The sequence below is a fragment of the Ochotona curzoniae genome, unplaced genomic scaffold (genome assembly GCF_017591425.1).
Source record: "Ochotona curzoniae isolate NIBS_2020 unplaced genomic scaffold, NIBS_Ocur_1.0 contig_4501, whole genome shotgun sequence".
In the NCBI taxonomy this organism is placed as follows: domain Eukaryota; kingdom Metazoa; phylum Chordata; class Mammalia; order Lagomorpha; family Ochotonidae; genus Ochotona; species Ochotona curzoniae.
Window position 1 is genome coordinate 1,133,198 of NW_024466307.1, and position 18,232 is coordinate 1,151,429.

The window sequence follows — 18,232 nt, forward strand, 5'->3', positions numbered from 1 at the left end:
ATTAACTGAGCATTAAATGAAAAAATACAGCCAGAATTAAAAATCCAACATTGTCTAACATGACTCAATGGAACAATTTAAAGATGATCATGGGAAATATGAGGCAAGGAGACCTGAATCTCTGCCCCACCCCCATGACCTCTAGCCTCACCTGAACTGTGGACTGTGGTCAGCGTGCTGACATCATTCATGTGAGAGATGGGATATCGAAGAGTGACACTGAAATGGCTTCAGCTGTCAGCCTACCCACTGGTGAGAATGTCAGCTGGTCTGCACGCATGCATTTCACAGGTTAGAAACCTGAAATCAACGCACCTTTAAAAGCCCCGCATCATCCAGGGGACAGCACACGCAGACACCCACGCTCGCTGGTCAAGTACTGTCAGTGCTCTGAGGAAGAAGGCAGGCCCAAGGCCCGGGCGCACGAGGAAGCCTAGCCCACAGGGGCCCAGTTGCAGCTTCTGGGCCACCCTGCCCGCGTCCTGCGGCAGCCCTGTAACCCCTCTGCGCCTTCCCCTGCTCTCGACCATGTGCTGGTTGTGGGCTCTGTGCCAATGGGCTGGGCAGACCATCTGACCCTGGACCCTGACTCAAACGGCCTCCACAGAGGGACCCGGGTCTCTGACGGCCCAGGTGCCTGGATGGGAGTGATGACCCACCCACACGCACAAACACACAGACATGAGGCACACCAGCCGCGATACACACTCACATACCTGTCAAACGACACGTCAGGATTTCATTCTGTGAGTGTCCAGCCTTGTCCTTGCTGAATCCTTAACAACAGAGGAAACGTGTGTAGAAAAAGCTGTTTCCTTTCCAACAAGAAGGTTCTGCATTTAATCTTACACAGCTCGTTTGTCCATGGACTTAGAAAACTTTCCTGGGTTCAAAGTGGATTTCCGTTCCCTAATTAAACCTCGCTGCTTCAGCGTTTAAGGCGACACTCAAAATATTGACCTGAGAACAAAGAAGCCTCATCACGTGAACCCAGGATTAGGAATAGCTCCTTATTAAAAATGCAAAGACAACTGTTATTCATATGCTCATTTATTCATCTTATTGTTCAGAAACAATTTCATGATGGCAGTTATCAATAAGCAATTAGAAGACTAGGCAATTCAGAGAACTAAATTTTGCAGAGACCAAGTTTGTGCCTTTAATTCTACAGGGTGTGCGACCTCATCTTCACATACCAACAAGGCAGTGGGACTCTGCTAATTTCTGCTTCCTGCTGAAGGGAAGATGATTTCCAGGGAAATTTCAGCATCCCATTCATGTCCATCATCATCAGAAGAGAGGGGAGGAAGAGAAAGGGGCCAGAAGAAGGAGCAGGGCAGAGAGAGCGGCCCGCAGACTGAGGAGCTGAGATAACTGACAGATCTATGTTCTTTGGTTAGCAAAGCGAGGTGGGGGAGGCACAAGCATTGGACAGTGGGAGCCGGGGTGTCAGGAGTGCATCCCCCCACTGCCAGATGGAAGGGCTATTATTGTAAATGAAAGGCAGCAGTGGTGGATGCCAGGCCCTTCGCCGTGTGCCAGATCCTCAGGTCCAGATGTAAGCAGGTTACCCCTGGGACAGCACGGGCTTCAGCTCCCGCAGCAGCACGGAGCCAATCACCGTCTTCTCCGTGTTTATGATAAGCTGGGCCGTGGAGCCTTCCTTCAGTTCCACCGTGACTAGCATCAGTGACCCACTGTGCACAGTTTTAGCTGCAAACCTGGAGAGAGAAAAAAAGAGAGAAAGAGCTTTTATCATGACAGGGTGAGAGAAGGAGACAGCATAAATTCAGATAGGGTTAAAATAACTTTTTTTCTCAAATGAAATAATTTATCGTAGCATCTCTACTGCCAAAAAGCAAAGCTAAACATTCTTCGGAAAAATAAAATCAATACATTGTCCATCCTGTATTTACCAACAGCAGGTAATTTCAGGGTATCTTTAAAACAGAAGAGCAAGGATGTCTGTTTTGTTTACTGGTTTGTACAAGGAGCTGCATGTGAAGGACCCCACTGTGACACGTGCGGAAATCTTTAATCCTTTGCTACTTAACATTTTACCACTTAAAATAAGCCAGCATTTTGCTTTTAGAAACATGTTAAAGACAGGTAGTTTGTCAAAGAGCTTGAGAATTTAATTCCTCGTATCTGAAAATGATGAATAATCTTATATATACTATAAAAGTCTTACTAAGTCTCTATGAATTCAATCACACAAAAATAACCAAATTCATCCCTAATGTCAACAATGACACGAAACAAACCGAGTGCCTGCCAGGTGTCACCTCGTGCTTGTCCCCTTCCTTCTTCTTGAATGTCTCAGCCCTTTTACTGTAGAACGTAATGGAGGGAATTCGAAGTCTAAAGCTTATCAGTGAATTCCAAGACATGAAGAACCTACTAATTACATGGAATTAAAAGCAAAACTAGCCTTTTAAGCACTGCAATCGACTGAAAAGCCGTTGGCGGCACAATGAACTTCTGTCAATCCTGCTAATTCATTCTGCATGCGCGGCTTGGCCCCAGAGACTGGGAAGAAGCCTGGGCCCGCTGGGCTCCCATCCCCACACGCGTGGGGGCAGGGAGTCTGGGTGCAGGGATGACTGGAGAAAAACAAAGTTGCCGGGCAGGAGCTTTTGAAAACACTAACAAGTATGGAGCAGGTCTGTGACCTGCTGCGACCCCACTTTGCAGGCCTATCCCCTTGCCCCTTTCTGTGCGACACGTGTCTGAATCTGAGCCATCTGCCCCAATTTGCGCAACATCTTCAGTCACAATGGCACCCAGTTAGCCCTGACAACGCCTCACAATACATAAAAATGAACCCGCTGCGCTGCCAGCACGCTGCGGGCTGTTCGAGAGCAAACCAACTGGTCAGTGTCTTCTGTCAGCCGATTAGCGCGGGCTGTGCACAGGGCCCCGGGTGTCCTGGGGTCTGTTTAATTACCATCAACATAAAGGAGGGAGTTTATCAGGAGACACTCAGAAAAACTTCACTCCTGACTTAATTAAAATATTAGTCACTTAAGTAGGAAGCAGATTCTCTTTGAATGAAAAGTAATTTTAAAAAAATGATATGAAGATCTTATAAAGCATTAGCTTCATTTTCTTGAAATCCAACAAGCCATTTTTGGCCTAAACAGCAATCATAAAAATAAATTTTCTAACCAAGAGGAATAATGTACAGAAAGCAAAATAAATAGGCTAACTCCAGAAAGCATATTATCCAGGCTGGGAGCTGTGCTCTAAGCCTGTTAACCTGCTGCTGACAGGGGTGTCACAAAGGCTTCCGGCCCATCCCCTGTGAGTGCTGCAGGGCCAAGTGCTCCGAAGGACAGGAGGACCGGCTGGAGCTTCCCCACCAGCAGGCAGATGCCAGCGGCTCCCTCTAGAAGCGCCAAGTGTCAGGCTTCCGGCACACACTCCCTCCAGGTCACCGGTCAGGGAGCAGCAGAGAGCGCCAGGCCTCGCTCCTACCCAGGCCTTTTCCTGGCTTTCTGCATTTCTTTTGTTTAGATTTGAAGGCTCTTCAGAGTCAGGAGAAAGCTGTTTCTATTATTTCTGGTAAGCCTCGTTTACCAAAAGACACAAAGGACTCTGTCTTCCCACTCCTTTATGTAAGTTTCCCAGCAGCCGAGGTTATCATGCCAGTAACTCATTCAACAAATATTTGATAGGGCTATGACTGTGTCAGCAATAGTGTTATTAGTCCTTTTATTTACTTAACACTTGTGCCTGGGGACCACAGCGAGGGAGAGGATGCCCAAATGGGATGGCCAACAGCACTGTTTGAATTTCAGGGCTGTTTAGCCCCAGGCATATCGAGTCAGCGCAGTAGTAACAGCTCGGCAGAGGCAGATCTGAGTTCCTTTACCTAGATGAACAGGAACACCTCGCATACGCTTTTGAAATCCTGTTACTACAAATTTCTCAGAACTCCACAAAGAGGCCCTGCTCACACTGCAGTGGGAAGGTCAGCCACGTCGCCCTGGCAACCCGCCTGCGGCTCTCAAAGCTCCTGCTCAGCCCGGGACTCTCCGTTCCACCGGCCTCTCCCTCTCGGGCCTCTCCCTCTCGGGCCTCTCTGTTCCACCGGCCTCTCCCTCTCGGGCCTCTCCGTTCCACCGCAACCGAGCCTGGGGGGGCGGGGGGGTGCGATGTTTTAAAGCACAAGCACAGATGAGCTGTTCTGATACTCTCATTTCACAGTTCAAGAAGGATGTATTTAATTGGAACTCAGCGTGATTACAATTGGTTTGTTTTGGTCCAAGGAAAGCCAGAGCACCGTCCCAAATCCCATCATGACTCCGGCAGGGCAGGTGATGCTGTAGCTGGTTTCACAGAGTATCAGGCAGCACAGAACAAAGCTCCCCACACGGGAGGTGCCCTGGAGGGAAGGTCAGTGCTTGCAGACACCTGCCCACTCAACTCCCCACCTCACAACTAGCGCACAGGGCCTGAGGACTTCCTGACCCCTTTCAGGACAGTGGCCTCGCACAGCAGGTGTGCTGCCTGTGGGTGTCATCTGCTCCCATGGGTGGCTCACCACAATGGGGAAACTGAGGGCTGTGCCCAAGTTAAGGGCGCAGCCGAAGCCCAGGCACCCGGACTGCAGGGTGCCCTCTCCACAAGTCTGCTCTGGGGCCTCCGACTGACCTCACCTGAGCCTGACCTGCTGCTCTTCCTACAACCTGAAGGAGGAAGGTTTTCCCTCTCAGAGACTGTACTTGACTCGGATCTCATTCAGTCATAATTCCTGTCTTTAGAGATTTACACACATTTAAACACCCTAAGGCTCCATTCTCAAGAGTCAGCAGCAACATGACCCTCTATGAGTGGAGCTGTGACCCAGGGAGGGACTCCCAGAAGGCCAGTCAGGCTCGGAGACCAGATATGCCCAAATGGGAAAGCGTGAGTGGACGCAGTTCAAGATGGACTCCTGAGCATGGTGGCTAGGTACTTTTCATTTCGCTTTACCACCAAGCACTGTAACTAACAACTGCGAAGTGAAACAGCATTTTATCCTATTAACGTTATCTGCTCTCTTCAGCGATGGACACTTAATCTTCGAAGCCTACAAGAAATCTTAAGATGTAAAGAAGAGACAAGTAAGCAGGTTGCTAAAGCTAAATGAAAAATGGCCTCATTCTTAAAAACTCCTGTCAGAATTCTGAAAATAGGTCAAATAACAAAGTTGAACAATTATGTTATCTGTACCACACAAATTCATTCCCTTTCTGCACTGAAAACACAAACTTTTAGCTTTGTGAGAAACTACCAATGGGTGAAAGCTTTGTTTGAAGGAAAAGGAATCTTACAGCTCAGCTGCTGTGGTGAATACAGCTTTCAGAGCACAGCGGGAGTTTGAACTTGACCTGGGGGCCCCTCAGCCTCCAGGTTTTTCACAAAGACCAATGCCTGGTGCAGGATCAGCCGTGCCACACGAACGCCACACGAATGTGGCTCTCTGAGACTGCACTGCTCTCGGACGGCTTTGCTGCTGCAGGGCTTCCTGCGTTCGCGTCCCCTCGTGCTTTCTGTGCTCCTGGCCACCAGCAGCTGTGACAATGGCCCGCTCAGGCTCCTGCTCCCTACATACAGCCTTCAATTACTGCCTGCTGAAGCAGACAGAATCCTATTAGTAAGAAAGACGATCACAGGGCGCAGTGCCCTGCCCTCGCTGTATAAAAATAATTAGTCCAAAGTTGACAGATGTGTAATGAAGTCGCACAATCATTATACGTAAGAAATACTGGTTTGAATAAGCCCCGAAACATCAATACCAAAGCATGCGATGTGCAGTGCCAGCTTCAGGGCTCCTAGGATCACAAATCCTCATGCCAGCGTGAGCTGGTATCACAGCACATTTTATTTATTTATTTATTGTTTTAATTGCAAAGTCAGATATACAGAGAGGAAGATCTTCTATCCGATGATTCACTCCACAAGTGACCACAACGGCTGGAGCTGAGCCAGTCCAAAGCCAGGAGCCTGGAGCCTCTTCTGGGTCTCCCACTCAGGTGCAGGGTCCCGAGGCTTTGGGCCATCCTCAACTGCTTTCCCAGGTCACAAACAGGGAGCTGGATGGGAAGTGGGGCTGCCAGGATTAGAACCAGCACCCATATGGGATCCTGGCACTTGCAAAGCGAAGACTTTAGCTGCTGAGCTACCGCATTGGGCCTATCATAGCACATTTTAAAGCAGAGGAGAATTTGCCAAGCTGTAAAAAATTCTACTTCACTTACCACAAATTATAAAGTTCATCTTATTTTCCCTGTAGCTTACAAAACAGAAACATTAAGGTTGGATGTCCCACCCACCTGAGGCCTCTCTGCCAACCTCCGGAGATGCTGTGCACATATCCGGTACAGGGCATCGGAAGCATCCAAGCAAACTCCCTCAAAGAAGCTGCAAACCATCTCAGCTTTTTTAGAGAATTTTCGGCTTGTTTGCTTGTTGGGGTGGGTGAGACATACTGAGAGAAGGCTGAAGAGTAAACAAATGCATTCCTACATTATCTTGAGTCTGTACATAAACTGAAGAAAACACAAAGTACTTTTCTCTCCTTTTGTATGAAAATTGTTAATGTCTACTAGTAAAATTGTTGCATTTTAGGATTTAACCTGCAGAGAAATTAAATGAAACTTAAATACAGGATGCTTTAAAGTAACAACACTTTATAGTCTAACAGCTCAATGAAACATACAGACCCAGTTTCTGCAAAAAGGAACTGGGAGTCTGCACTAGGTTTTCAGTAGAAAGTTGCTCAGGGCGCCTGCAGCCCTCTGCAGCTGGACAAAGAGGCCGTGCTGCCCTCTACTGGACGGCCACAGGCCAGGACGAGCACTGGGCTCAGATGACCTCAGCCCGGTTCCAGATTCAAACTGTGCTATACTGTAGACAAGACCTGAGCCTAACATCTGCTGTTCCAGCAGATATATGAAGATATTACAAATATTTACCTGCTACTGTAGCAGGGAGGAAGTCGGCTGACATGAGGATTAGGGCACCAAGACATTAAATGTTACTTAGTAAGTACAAATGGCTATTACGATCCTGAAAATGACTCATGGTTTATGTTTTTTATAGTTACTAGGAAATCGAGAAATCAAACCACAAGTCAGTGCTGTGGTATAGCCTCTTAAGCCTCCACCTGTGGCAGCAACATCCCATATGGGGGGCCCAGTGGCGTGGCCTAGCGTCTAAAGTCCTTGCCTTGCACGCCCCGGGATCCCATATGGTCGCCAGTTCTAATCCCAGCAGCTCCACTTCCCTTCCAGCTCCCTGCCTGTGGCCTGGGAAAGCAGTCGAGGACGGCCCAAAGCTTTGGGACCCTGCACCCGTGTGGGAGACCCAGAAGAGATTCCTGGTTCCCGGCTTCGGATTGGCGCAGTACCGGCCGTTGTGCTCACTGGGGGAGTGAATCATCAGACGGAAGATCTTCCTCTCTGTCTCTTCTCTCTGTATGTCTGACTTTGTAATAAAAATAAATAAATCTTAAAAAAAAATCCCATATGGGAGTCAGTTCAAGACCCAGTGGCTCCACTTCCCATCCAGCTCCCTGCTAAGGCCCAAAGCCTTGGCATCCTGCACCCACGTGGAATCCTGGCTCCTGGCAGGCTCAGCTCCAGCAGTCGCAGCCATTCAGGTAGTGAGCCAGTGGATGGAAGATCTCTCTGATTCTGTAACTCTGCCTTTTAAATAAATCTAAAAAAAAAAAAAAAAAGGTAGAATAAAACCAACCAACAGAAGCAGTTGCCTCAGAACAGAACATAGGGAAGCAGGGATCGGGGCGAGCGACCATGCCCTGTGGATTCTGAAAATAAATGATTACAAAGGTCCTACAGCGCACACCTAGACCCTTCCAGATATAGAGAGAAAGTATTCTCCCTGTTAGAGCAGAGGTATGATAAAGATGGGCACCGAAAGAAAACCACGTCGGACAGGGGTCTGGCACCTCGGTTGATATCCAAGTGTCTGGATGCGGGTTCAAGCTGGGACTGAATTTCAGGTTCCTTCCTTCGGCCCAGCCCGTCCCAGCTGCTGTAAGCACTCAGGCAGTGACAGGGCACATAGAAGACTTCTCTCTATTCCTCTGCCTTTCAAATTAAATGAAACTAAACGAAGCTTATTTTTAAAATGACCTATCTTTATATGTATTGGCAAGTAAAAAAGTGCAGTGCCCGGCTGCCATGGACACACTGTTCCATGCATGGTGTCACATTTTCCAGACAGTTAAGAATTTAAGTGATAATAGTAAAGACATTCTCTGCCCCTACCCCCGACAGATTTATTTTATTTATTTGAAAGGCAGAGTTAGAGAGCGACAGGAAGAAGGAGGATAAAAAACCTTGTTTCACTTCTCAAATGGCAGAAGCCAGGAGTCAGGCATGACACCTGCAGAGGACCAAGGACTTGGGCCATCCTTCTCCAGAGCTTCGCTGTTGGATTAGCAGGGAGCCGGACTCAAAGTGGAACAGCTGGGTCTCAAACCAATGCCCACAGGGATGCCAACACTGCAGGCAGCAGCATAACCTGTTTGTCACAATGCTAGCCCCCAAACATATTTTTCTAAGACTACATATATATTTAAAACGTTCACAGTAACAGGGTTAAAAAACCAAACAAACCACCCCACTTATGAACATATTTAGGGGAAACACATCTCAGTAGTGAACGCAATAGTGAAAGCTACCCTGGGGTCAGGAGTAAGCAGGGACCTGGCAGAGGGAAGCACCCTCCCTTCACTCACCCCCACACTTAGAGGACTGGTCTGTGGTTCAAGATGGGGCAACCAGAGGAGCTGGTGAGGCAACCCCTGGGAATCCTGCACAGGAGCTAAAAGACAAACTCGGATGGTTCATGGTCCAAGGCTGCTTTCCGGACACCATGGTGCTGCCATAGTGTTGCCCCTGCCCCATGCTCCAGTCATTCCCCATCGCCAGCACTGCCATGTTGGAGTGCTGTCTCATGCAGCCCTATTCCCAAAGCTGAGGGCCACCCTGCCTGGCATGGTCACCTTCTAGAAGCCCTGGAGCTCCATCTCTGAGCATGGGCTCCAGGAATCTGTCACACAGGAGTTCCTAAGGAACGATCTTAGTGATGTCGGAGCCTTCTGGTTACACCGGCACTAGGGGATTAGCAATGCAACAGGACCCAAGAACGCAGCACTGGCCTCTTCATGGCCCTCGGGGGTCCCCCAGAGACTCCAAGCTCTTTGACCCTATGCTCCACACTAGTTACTCTGCTTCCTCTCCTCCTTTAAAGCACGTTATAACTTCACCTCTCCCTTCACAACCCACTCATCCACTGTAGTAAGGCTGGTTTGCCATTTGCAGACATGTTCTTTGTGTTAATTCACTGCTGTCATTTTAAATAATACCCTTTAAGACTGTTACCACGCTGGCACTGGGGCACAACAGGTTAGCAGCTGTTTATGAAGCTGTCATCCTGTAAGAACTCCGGCTCAAGGCCCGGCTGTTCCATTTCTGGTCAAGCTCCTGCTAAGGCACCTGAGAAGGTAGCAGAAGACGTCCAAACACCTGGACTCCTGCCACCTACGGGGGAGACCCAGCTGGAGTTGTGGCTCTTGTCTTTGGCCCTGGGATGTTGAAGCTGTCTGCTGAGTGAAGCAGCAGACAGAGCATGTGCCTCATTCCCCGTTTCTGTCACTCTGCCTTCCAAATGAGTCAATTTTGAAAAAACAAAACACCATTTACAGAGGCCAGTGTGGTGGCATTAGAACAAGCTAATGCCATATGGGCGCTGATTTGTGTCCTGGCTGCTCCACTTCCCATCCAGCTCCCTGCTTGTGGCCTGGGAAAGCAGTCGAGGACGGCCCAAAGCCTTGGGACCCTGCACCCATGTGGGAGTCCAGGGAAGCTCCTGGCACCTGGCTTCCAACTCCCTCAGCTTTGGACTCTGTGGCCATTTGGGGAATGAATGAGCTGATGGCAGTTCTCTGACTTTCCTGCTCTTTAATTTTTTTCAAGTGAAAACAAAGGTCTTAAATACAGAATATCTCAAGATATTAGTCACATAAATACTTGGATGAGGATAGGATTTCTCAGTTCTGTCTCAGCCCCAATGTGGTAACCGGCACAATGACCAAGGATGGTTCTCAGATAACAGCCTTTTCTAACAGCAGGAGGACAAGTTTGAGTCTGCCAGTGGTACACAGGTTGAGTAGCCACAATATCAAAGTCTAAAATCTGAACTGCTACAACAGCAGAATCTCTTGCATCTTGACATGATGCTACAAGTGGAAAACCCCACCCCATCTCACATGACAGCTCACAGGGAAAGTGCTGTCACTGCAGATACCCTAAGGGGCTGGCCTGACTGTGCAGCAGGTTAAGTTCCCTGTGGGAGTGCTGGCTGCAGCACTGGCTGCTTCGCTTCTGACCGCACTCCTGCGCCCCTGGCACCAGTGTGGAGAGCAGGCTGCTGGCTTCTAGCCTGGCCTAGTCTGGGCCATTGCAGCCATTCAAGGCATGCATTTGTACAATGAAGATCTCTTTCTCCCTCTAATTGCTTTACTGTTCAAATAAATTAATACATAAACTTATTTTCCATGTATTTTAAATTACTTTTTTTTTTTTTTTTTTTTTTTTTTTTACAATTCTAAGAAGTTGGTAACAGTCCTTTCCTCTCTCTTTTGAGGTTTATTAACTGAGAAGATTTGCCCCTTGGCCCAGAAAACAGCCGTTCAAGCACCACGCATGTCAGACGTCCTCCGTGGACTGAGAATTCTGCAGGAAGCTGACTTCCTGCCCAGAATGCGCCCGCCCTGCTGGCATGGCGTGCCTTGGGAGGTGGAGGCGTCTTCACCATCACTGCCTTCTTTAGTGGTACAAAGTTCTGCTGGATCCCTTTTCCTGTTTGTTTACTGGCATTGCTCCTGGTTTATTTATCCTGCTGCTTGCGACCTGCTGATTGTTTTCCAAATCCCTTGCGATCTATCGTTAGAGCAGCTTGTATGCTATTGCTTAGTTAACTAGTAACTTTTATCTGCCTGCCTCCCTGCAAGAGAACTAGTATAAGTTGCTCCAGAAGAATTCAATAAAACGTGCACTGGTTCATCTCACCTCTGCATCCTCTGTGTCCCAAATTTCTTCTCAGCATGGATGTCACAACTTGATCCTGGTCCCCACTAGAGGAAGCCCCAAGATTCCTCCTTCCCCCACTCTTTCTTAGTTGCTAAAATAATGTATTTATAATTTACACTACAGCCAAGGAGTTAATGCTCTACTACATAAAAAGTTCAATAAGTAGGGCCTTACCTTGCATGTGCCAGGATCCGATATGGGCACCAGTTCTAATCCCGGCAGCCCCACTTCCCATCCAGCTCCCTGCTTGTGACCTGGGAAAGCAGTTGAGGACGGCCCAAAGCTTTGGGACCCTGCACCTGAGTGGGAGACCTGGAAGAGGCTCCTGGCTTCCAATAAGATTGGATTGGCTCAGCTCAGCTCTGGCCATTGCAGCCACTTGGGGAGTGAGCCGGTGCACGGAAGACCTTTCTCTATGTCTCTGTAAATCCGACTTCCCAACAAAAATAAACAAACAAATAAATCTAAAAAAAATATGCTGCAACGGTGCTTGATGCTGGATGCATCTGATCAAGCTAGACAGATATTTTAGTAGTTTAGTCATTTCAAGGGCCCACAAAAAGAAAACAGCTGCTTAAAAGGAAAATCACAGTCAAGAAAGTAAAAATTAGGATTAAACGCACAGAAAATTAAAACAGGAAACCTTAGAAACAAAGCACTCCTTTTCACTGGAAATGTTTCTGTTACTGAGCAACATTCACCACGAGACAAGCTCTGCGAGGTGGCACTGACACCATGACGGCGCCATCCGAGTCTCACTCATGGCCCTTTAGGTGGGGAGACTAACAACGAGGCTTGCTACGCAAGAAACTGAAGAGAACATCTTGTGCGAAACTCACAAAAGGGACCTCCTGTCTTTTTTAGATCAAAAGAAAAAAAAAGTGCAAGGCAAAATTGTTTGACCAATGTGCACAGTTATCCATCTTCCCAATCAGCAGATTAACAACTGTGCGAGGGCAGGTCGGCCCCTCTAATGCCGAGCCCCACGCCCTACTGTGCGAGGGCAGGTCGGCCCCTCTAATGCTGAGCCCCACGCCCTACTGTGCGAGGGCAGGTCGGCCCCTCTAATGCCGAGCCCCATGTCCTACCCCACACATTCTAGCATTTCACCTCAATTCTTCCATTTACTTTTATACTTACAGCTCAAAAGAAGAAAGTGATTACTTGCTCAAAATTACCAAAATCCATGTCACCTACAGCACTTTTAAATATGGGAGTCTGTCTTGTTCCTGTGGTAGGTGAAAAAAAAAACCTGAAGGTCTGAAAACTTTCCTAAGATTCTAGATGTCTTTTCCATAAGTGACAATTATACACGAAAGCAATGTGTAGATATTTTAATAGCAGAAATATGCATGTGATGGCTTGTAACAAACATCCCTAAGCTTATGGAATACTTTGCAGCAACCCCCACCTTGAGGTAGGGAGTAATTGCTTTTGTTTTTACCTTCATTGGAGGCCACTGGCACACATACTGAGCATATTTCCTGCTGTCTTTCAGGACATGCTTCAGATGCTGGCAGAGATGGCAGCCCTGCCCTCAGAACCACAAGGCACACTGGGCCACATCCCGCTTCCCCGTCACAAAGCAGCCCAAAGGAAACCCTTAGGGGCACCCAGCATGACCCCCACCCCTTCGACTGAGAAGTCCAATTTCTCCTCTCTAGAAGGTAGCTCATCTCAAAGAGACACAGAATCTGTGAAACAAGACACACTCCCCACCACCGCCCAAAAGGCATCTTTGCACATGACCAAGCCATTACAAAGGGGGACACGCTGCAGCTTCCACAAAAGGCCCGGTAACAGGGATGTGACGGAACGGGAAAGAAGGGTTGAACCCCACAGCGTCTGCCTGCGTTTAGAGGCTGTCATCTCCAAGGAGGACCCTGAGTGGAGACTGTCCCACGCACTGCGTGCCCGTGAGCCCACCTGTGCAGGTGATCCTGGCCGGAAGGAACCGCACCCACGTTGGCCACGTTCACAACCTTCTGCAGAATCACAGAGGGGGTGAAGTTCTGGGGCGCAGCCACCACAAGGGCCGAGGTCTCGTTCATTCCTGTGAGCAACCCTGCAAAACGAGAAGAAGGCTCCTTTTCACCAGACCACCTGTTACAACAAATCACCACTTCACAGTTCTGTAAATCATGGTAACAAACAACAACAACAAACCCTTAAAACATTGTTTTAAGTATCACTGGATAAAAACTTCAAATCACAATATGAAACTTGCAGTTTATTTCTTTTACAAATGCACCCAGGTCTGGCAGATGCAAGCTGCTAAGAACACTCTCTTAGCTTATTCTTCTGAAGGATCACAGACACAATCACTATTTCCTCTACACACTCAACAGTCTGTCGTTGCCAAACGCCGGGGAGAGCGTGTCCAAGCGAGGCCGGAGCACCTGGCTCCCTGACAGACAGTCCCCACTGACCGCTCAGAGCTCAGCGAGGCTGGAGCCGACGGCGGTGCTGTTCTGGACAACGCACAGGTGTCTAAGTCAGACCTGGTGAGTGTCACTCCTGCAGGTGAATGACCTCAGCTATCCACCAAGCGAAAACTCCTGAAGTACAAAGGGCTAAAAACAAAGGGAAAAAATCTTAGAGGCATTTCAGATAATATTTAGAAAACAAACAAATAAAAAAAACCAACCAAACAAAAAAAAAAAAACAAGCTAAGTGAAATCATGACACAAAACTGTATAAAGATGTGCTGTTAACATCAGAATTTCAGATAAAAATTAACAATGAACAAACTCAGCAGCACACCAGACTCTTGCAACAGATCTGAAATTTAACATCAGGGTCTAAAAAAAAAAAAAAATCAAAATAATTACAGTACATACCACCTATTTGGAGCTGGGTAAAAAATCATGGATGCCTAATATAATCTAGTAAAAACAGTAAGTTTTTGAGATCTTTGCTATGTAAACAATAGTCTATGGAAAAATAGTAAAATTTGATTTCATCTTTTCAAAAGATCATATGCCTTCAGGGATATACATTTGATTTATTTGTTTACAATGCAACTTTGCATTTTAAAGAATCCTTGCAGTGAACAATACAGGGCAAGACTACGCCCCCAGACCGGAAGCCAAGTTCTCCCAGGGAGCAGTTCTTACAAACCACTTTCAAATTGTGGGAACACAGTGTTCTGTCTTAGACCGTTTAACTTCAATATTAGGGAAAAGCTTAACAAACGACACTAGCAGTCAAACAGTGCTTTTAAGGGAGCACGGTGGCTGACAGAACGCTGCCGAGATGCGTGCACTCATTTAGGATTTAAACCTTCTCCATTAAGCTCTACTGAAGAGCAACTGCTGAATAAATGAATGCAACTATGTTTATGTTAAAAGCCTGTTTCCCACAGCATGTAATTAAAGGAAATGTTGTACAGAGCCAGTACTTTTGTCAAGCTCCTGTAAATGGAAAGATGGATAGCACTCAGAGAAGTGAAAGCATTGCTTCATATTTAACCTTAACACTCTTGTCATTAATGGTTTGTCTAACTTGTTCTATAAAAGACAAGGTACTGCTCCATTGAAGTAAAATTAAAAAAATCAACTAAACCATGCTTTTCAGAACAGAAGATTCATTATCGTCAGCTAATGTATTGGCATAAAGCAAAGTAACATCCTATCCAGTAAGGCACACATTCAATCTGCCTTTCCACCCCCCTTTATTTTTAACTCATGCTGTTTTATTGTTATAGGCAATTTGTACCACTCAGCATGACAGTGTAAACTGAATCAAGATTAATTTACATGCAAAAGAACACTTAGGAGAGCAGCATGGTAAGCAAATGTATTGTCTCGATTGCTGAGGTGGAAAAAGAACCTGGGAAGAAAAAAAGGTGCTCTAATTAAGGGGCATCAAATATGATTGCTTGTGGTAGTTAAGGGCCAGAAAACAGTAAACGTCTGACCATTTAAAGAATTAGCATCTTGCCAGCTAGGAACCCACGAGATGCGTGCATAAATCATAATAAAATTAAGGAAACATTTCGGTTTCTTAAGCCACAGGTATTTCTAAATGAAAATATATCAGGTAGTCTCAAATTAACAAGGAAGAAAAACATGCCAAGGCATTGTTAAAACTCTCTCCTACAAAAAGAAGACTTTAAACCATAGTCTGTTCCTAAGTAATGCAGGTAGAGTGATCAGAAAAACTGAAATGCAGGGATTCTCATCTGAATGTTAACACAGGCAGTGGTACAGCACTTAATTTAGGTTAATCAGGTATAATGAACCACTAAAATGCAAACCAAACAATGTGGGAATCTAAAAATCAAAAAGATTTCTCAAGGTTTTAGATTTGAAGTTTAATCAGCAAGAAAAAGAAATGAGCAAGAGGAAGCAGTTTAGAATTAGTAACTGGCACAGGCCTTCTAGAACAAAAACCTCAAAAAATCAAAATCAAAAACTCTAAGTAGGAAGCAGCCTGTTTCATTTAGAGCAGTACAGTGGTCTCCTGGCCAGGCTGTCCCCTAGCTTTGCTCAAAGCTCAACCACGCGTGGCCCACTCCTGTGAAGGCAGAGCACACAGGCACGGCGCTGTCCATGCCAGTCGGCAGCTGACCTGCAAACGCGGCTGAGCAAAGCAAAGGCCGCATGTGACAATATGTTAGAACACTTTCAATGCCACACCGTCTTCAACTATGTAATCTCTGCAATAAAAATAGTTATACTCCAATTTCCTACTTATATAATTTTTTAGTGAAATTCTAATTAATACATTTCATAAAGGCATTGATTCTTAAAATACATGTTCTGTGAAATGAGATAATAATTATATAAATTAATTTTACTTGAAACAGAAAACCAGGTTAAAGCTAGGGAATAATAACGAATGAACATTTCTTAAATTTGCTCGGGAAAGTAAAAATTTCCTCTTAGAAATCTAGATTGATAAAATGTGAAAAAAACGGATTTTTATTCTAATTTGTGGTTTGTCGCTGATAAGCCTCCAAATGTCTTTTTGGAAGAAAAGCTGTGCTCTTCCTAGGCACAAGTGCATGTGTGAAGTCGAGAATTGAGACCTCTATTAACAAACCTGCTGAAATCTAACTTAAAAAGATGTTACTGAAAAGACTCTTTAAAACTGTGGTCAATTTGCCAGCATCAAGTCCCACATCACAGAATGAATTCAGGAAGACAGAGAGAATGATATAGAAATGCCAAGAGGCTTGCAAGGATTTACAAATACTTCATATAAACAAATTTTCAAATAGCTTTATTCAGAGTAGCCTTTCTGCTCTATTAAACATAGCAAACAGCTGCCAGATTTATTCAGACAAATAATCAACAACCATAGAAGTAAAATGGCAGAAGAAAAAGGAATTTTGGCAACAACTCCACGGGGGACCACAGCTATTCTCCAAGCGTGCCTCTCGTGCGCTCACGGTTCTGTATGACTGGCCAGCAAAAAAATCCCTCAGTCATAGCACGGCACGAGGAATCGGATCAAAATATCAACAGTTCTCAACAACAGCTGACGGAGGAGAGGGGTGTATGGCACTCGCTCGCCCTAGACACCCTCAAACGGGGAACGTCCCCTTGACAGCGAGGGTGCCACAGCCTCATTCAGTCCCCTGTGCGTCACTCACCTGGATTTGCTGAGCAGGTGGAAAGCAGAGTCAGGCTTTAGCCAGCAAAGGGTGAGAACAGCAAATACAAGAATCAATGCAATTTGTCAGGAAAAATATAAAATCACAAAGGTAATTTCCTTCTGCAGCAATAATCAACTTCCAAGAACAGCAAATGCAAAGATGGATTTAGTCATTCCTTTTTATCACTTGAATAATGCCAGAAGCAAAAAAATCACTACTGATTTGATAGTCCTGCGTGAGATTTCCTTTGTGGAATTCTTTCTGACACTGTGCTGGAACCCCTGACATGGAAGTGGGTCTCTCTCCCCGGGCTGCTGGCATCCTGTGTGCCAAGGACTTTCTGGAAGCTTCAAGATATGATCTAGTGACATCAAAAAGAAGGGGGTCTTTGATAATACCCTCCAGGGGAAAAAATAACAGCATAATACAAAGTTTTAAACACTGCTGACTGCAGCACAAATGCCCTGGTGCGCATATGCTGTCCTGAACACAAACATAAAACCAGCCTGTGTTCTCCGACTCCTATGCAACAAGAGCCCCCTATTCTATTGTGAGGTGCGTTCAATCTGGCAAGGACATTATTAACACTTGCCGAACATAATTCCCTTTGTAGGCATGCATACTTTAAAATGTAACTCTGCACGTGATCTGCCAACACAGCACTTCTGCAACGCTGAAATAGGCCAAGAGAACCTAGATGTGCTTTAAGGACGTGGCTGGGAGCGTGAAGAGCCAGGTGTTCTGACTGTGCAGGGGAGCGGGCAGCAGCAGGACCCGAGACAGCAGAGCGCGAGGACACCAGTCAGCCCCGAGCGCCCGGATTTTTCACTGTGTGAAACATTAGAACTCGTCTATCCTAAGGCTGACAAGCCACAATTCTCAGACTCGAAAAGCTTATTAAGAAACAATTAATTATTTTAAGGACAGGTTAATCAATTTTCAGGTATGCTAAGAATACAAAGATACTTCTAAAGCCGTTTTACAAGTACGGAGCATTCACACAACTGCAAGACCATGCGGGATATCTGAGCGTGCCTGTGTGACGCAGGCTGGCGGGAAGGGCAGCACCAACTCTGCAGAGACGTGCATCGCAGCACACTGCAGCAACTTCTCACCTTGCTCTTTCTTAAAATCCTTCTCTGACATGGCCACAGGCAAAAGCAGCTCTCCAACAGGTGGCTGAATATTAACACTGAAGCAATCATCTTTGGTACTAAGGAAGAAAAAAACACAATGAAAGCAGATTAAATGCTTTCTTGACAGACATTCTTCTTAAGAGTTAAAGCATTGCGATCACAGAATATTATGTATATAAAGTAGAGGCTCATCTTGGCTAAAATTAGACTTAGAAAAACTCAGAACACAGTATTTTCAGAAGAATACATATGTTGTGCCACTCGTATATTTTCTGGTAAGTCAAACTACAGAGTTACGGTAAATCGTGCCATCTGACGGAGAGCTTTTGGAAACAGCAAGCACTAGCAGTGCTCCACAGCTTATCACACAGGGACAATTGTGTTTT

The 18,232-nt window shown here is 46.1% G+C and overlaps 1 protein-coding gene across 3 annotated transcripts in view; it reads right to left on the minus strand.

Annotated features, from left to right (window-relative positions):
- Positions 1-1,034: 1,034 nt before the first annotated feature.
- AP3B1 (adaptor related protein complex 3 subunit beta 1) overlaps positions 1,035-18,232 on the minus strand; it is a 151,263-nt gene continuing 134,065 nt past the window's right edge. For all 3 annotated transcript variants that reach the window (XM_040985954.1, XM_040985955.1, XM_040985956.1), the window contains 3 exons: positions 17,826-17,923; positions 13,035-13,173; positions 1,035-1,721 (listed from right to left, as the gene is read on the minus strand). In XM_040985954.1, the coding sequence (XP_040841888.1) occupies positions 1,568-1,721; positions 13,035-13,173; positions 17,826-17,923 (391 nt within the window). In that variant the 3' untranslated portion in view covers positions 1,035-1,567. The remainder of the gene's footprint in view (positions 1,722-13,034; positions 13,174-17,825; positions 17,924-18,232) is intronic.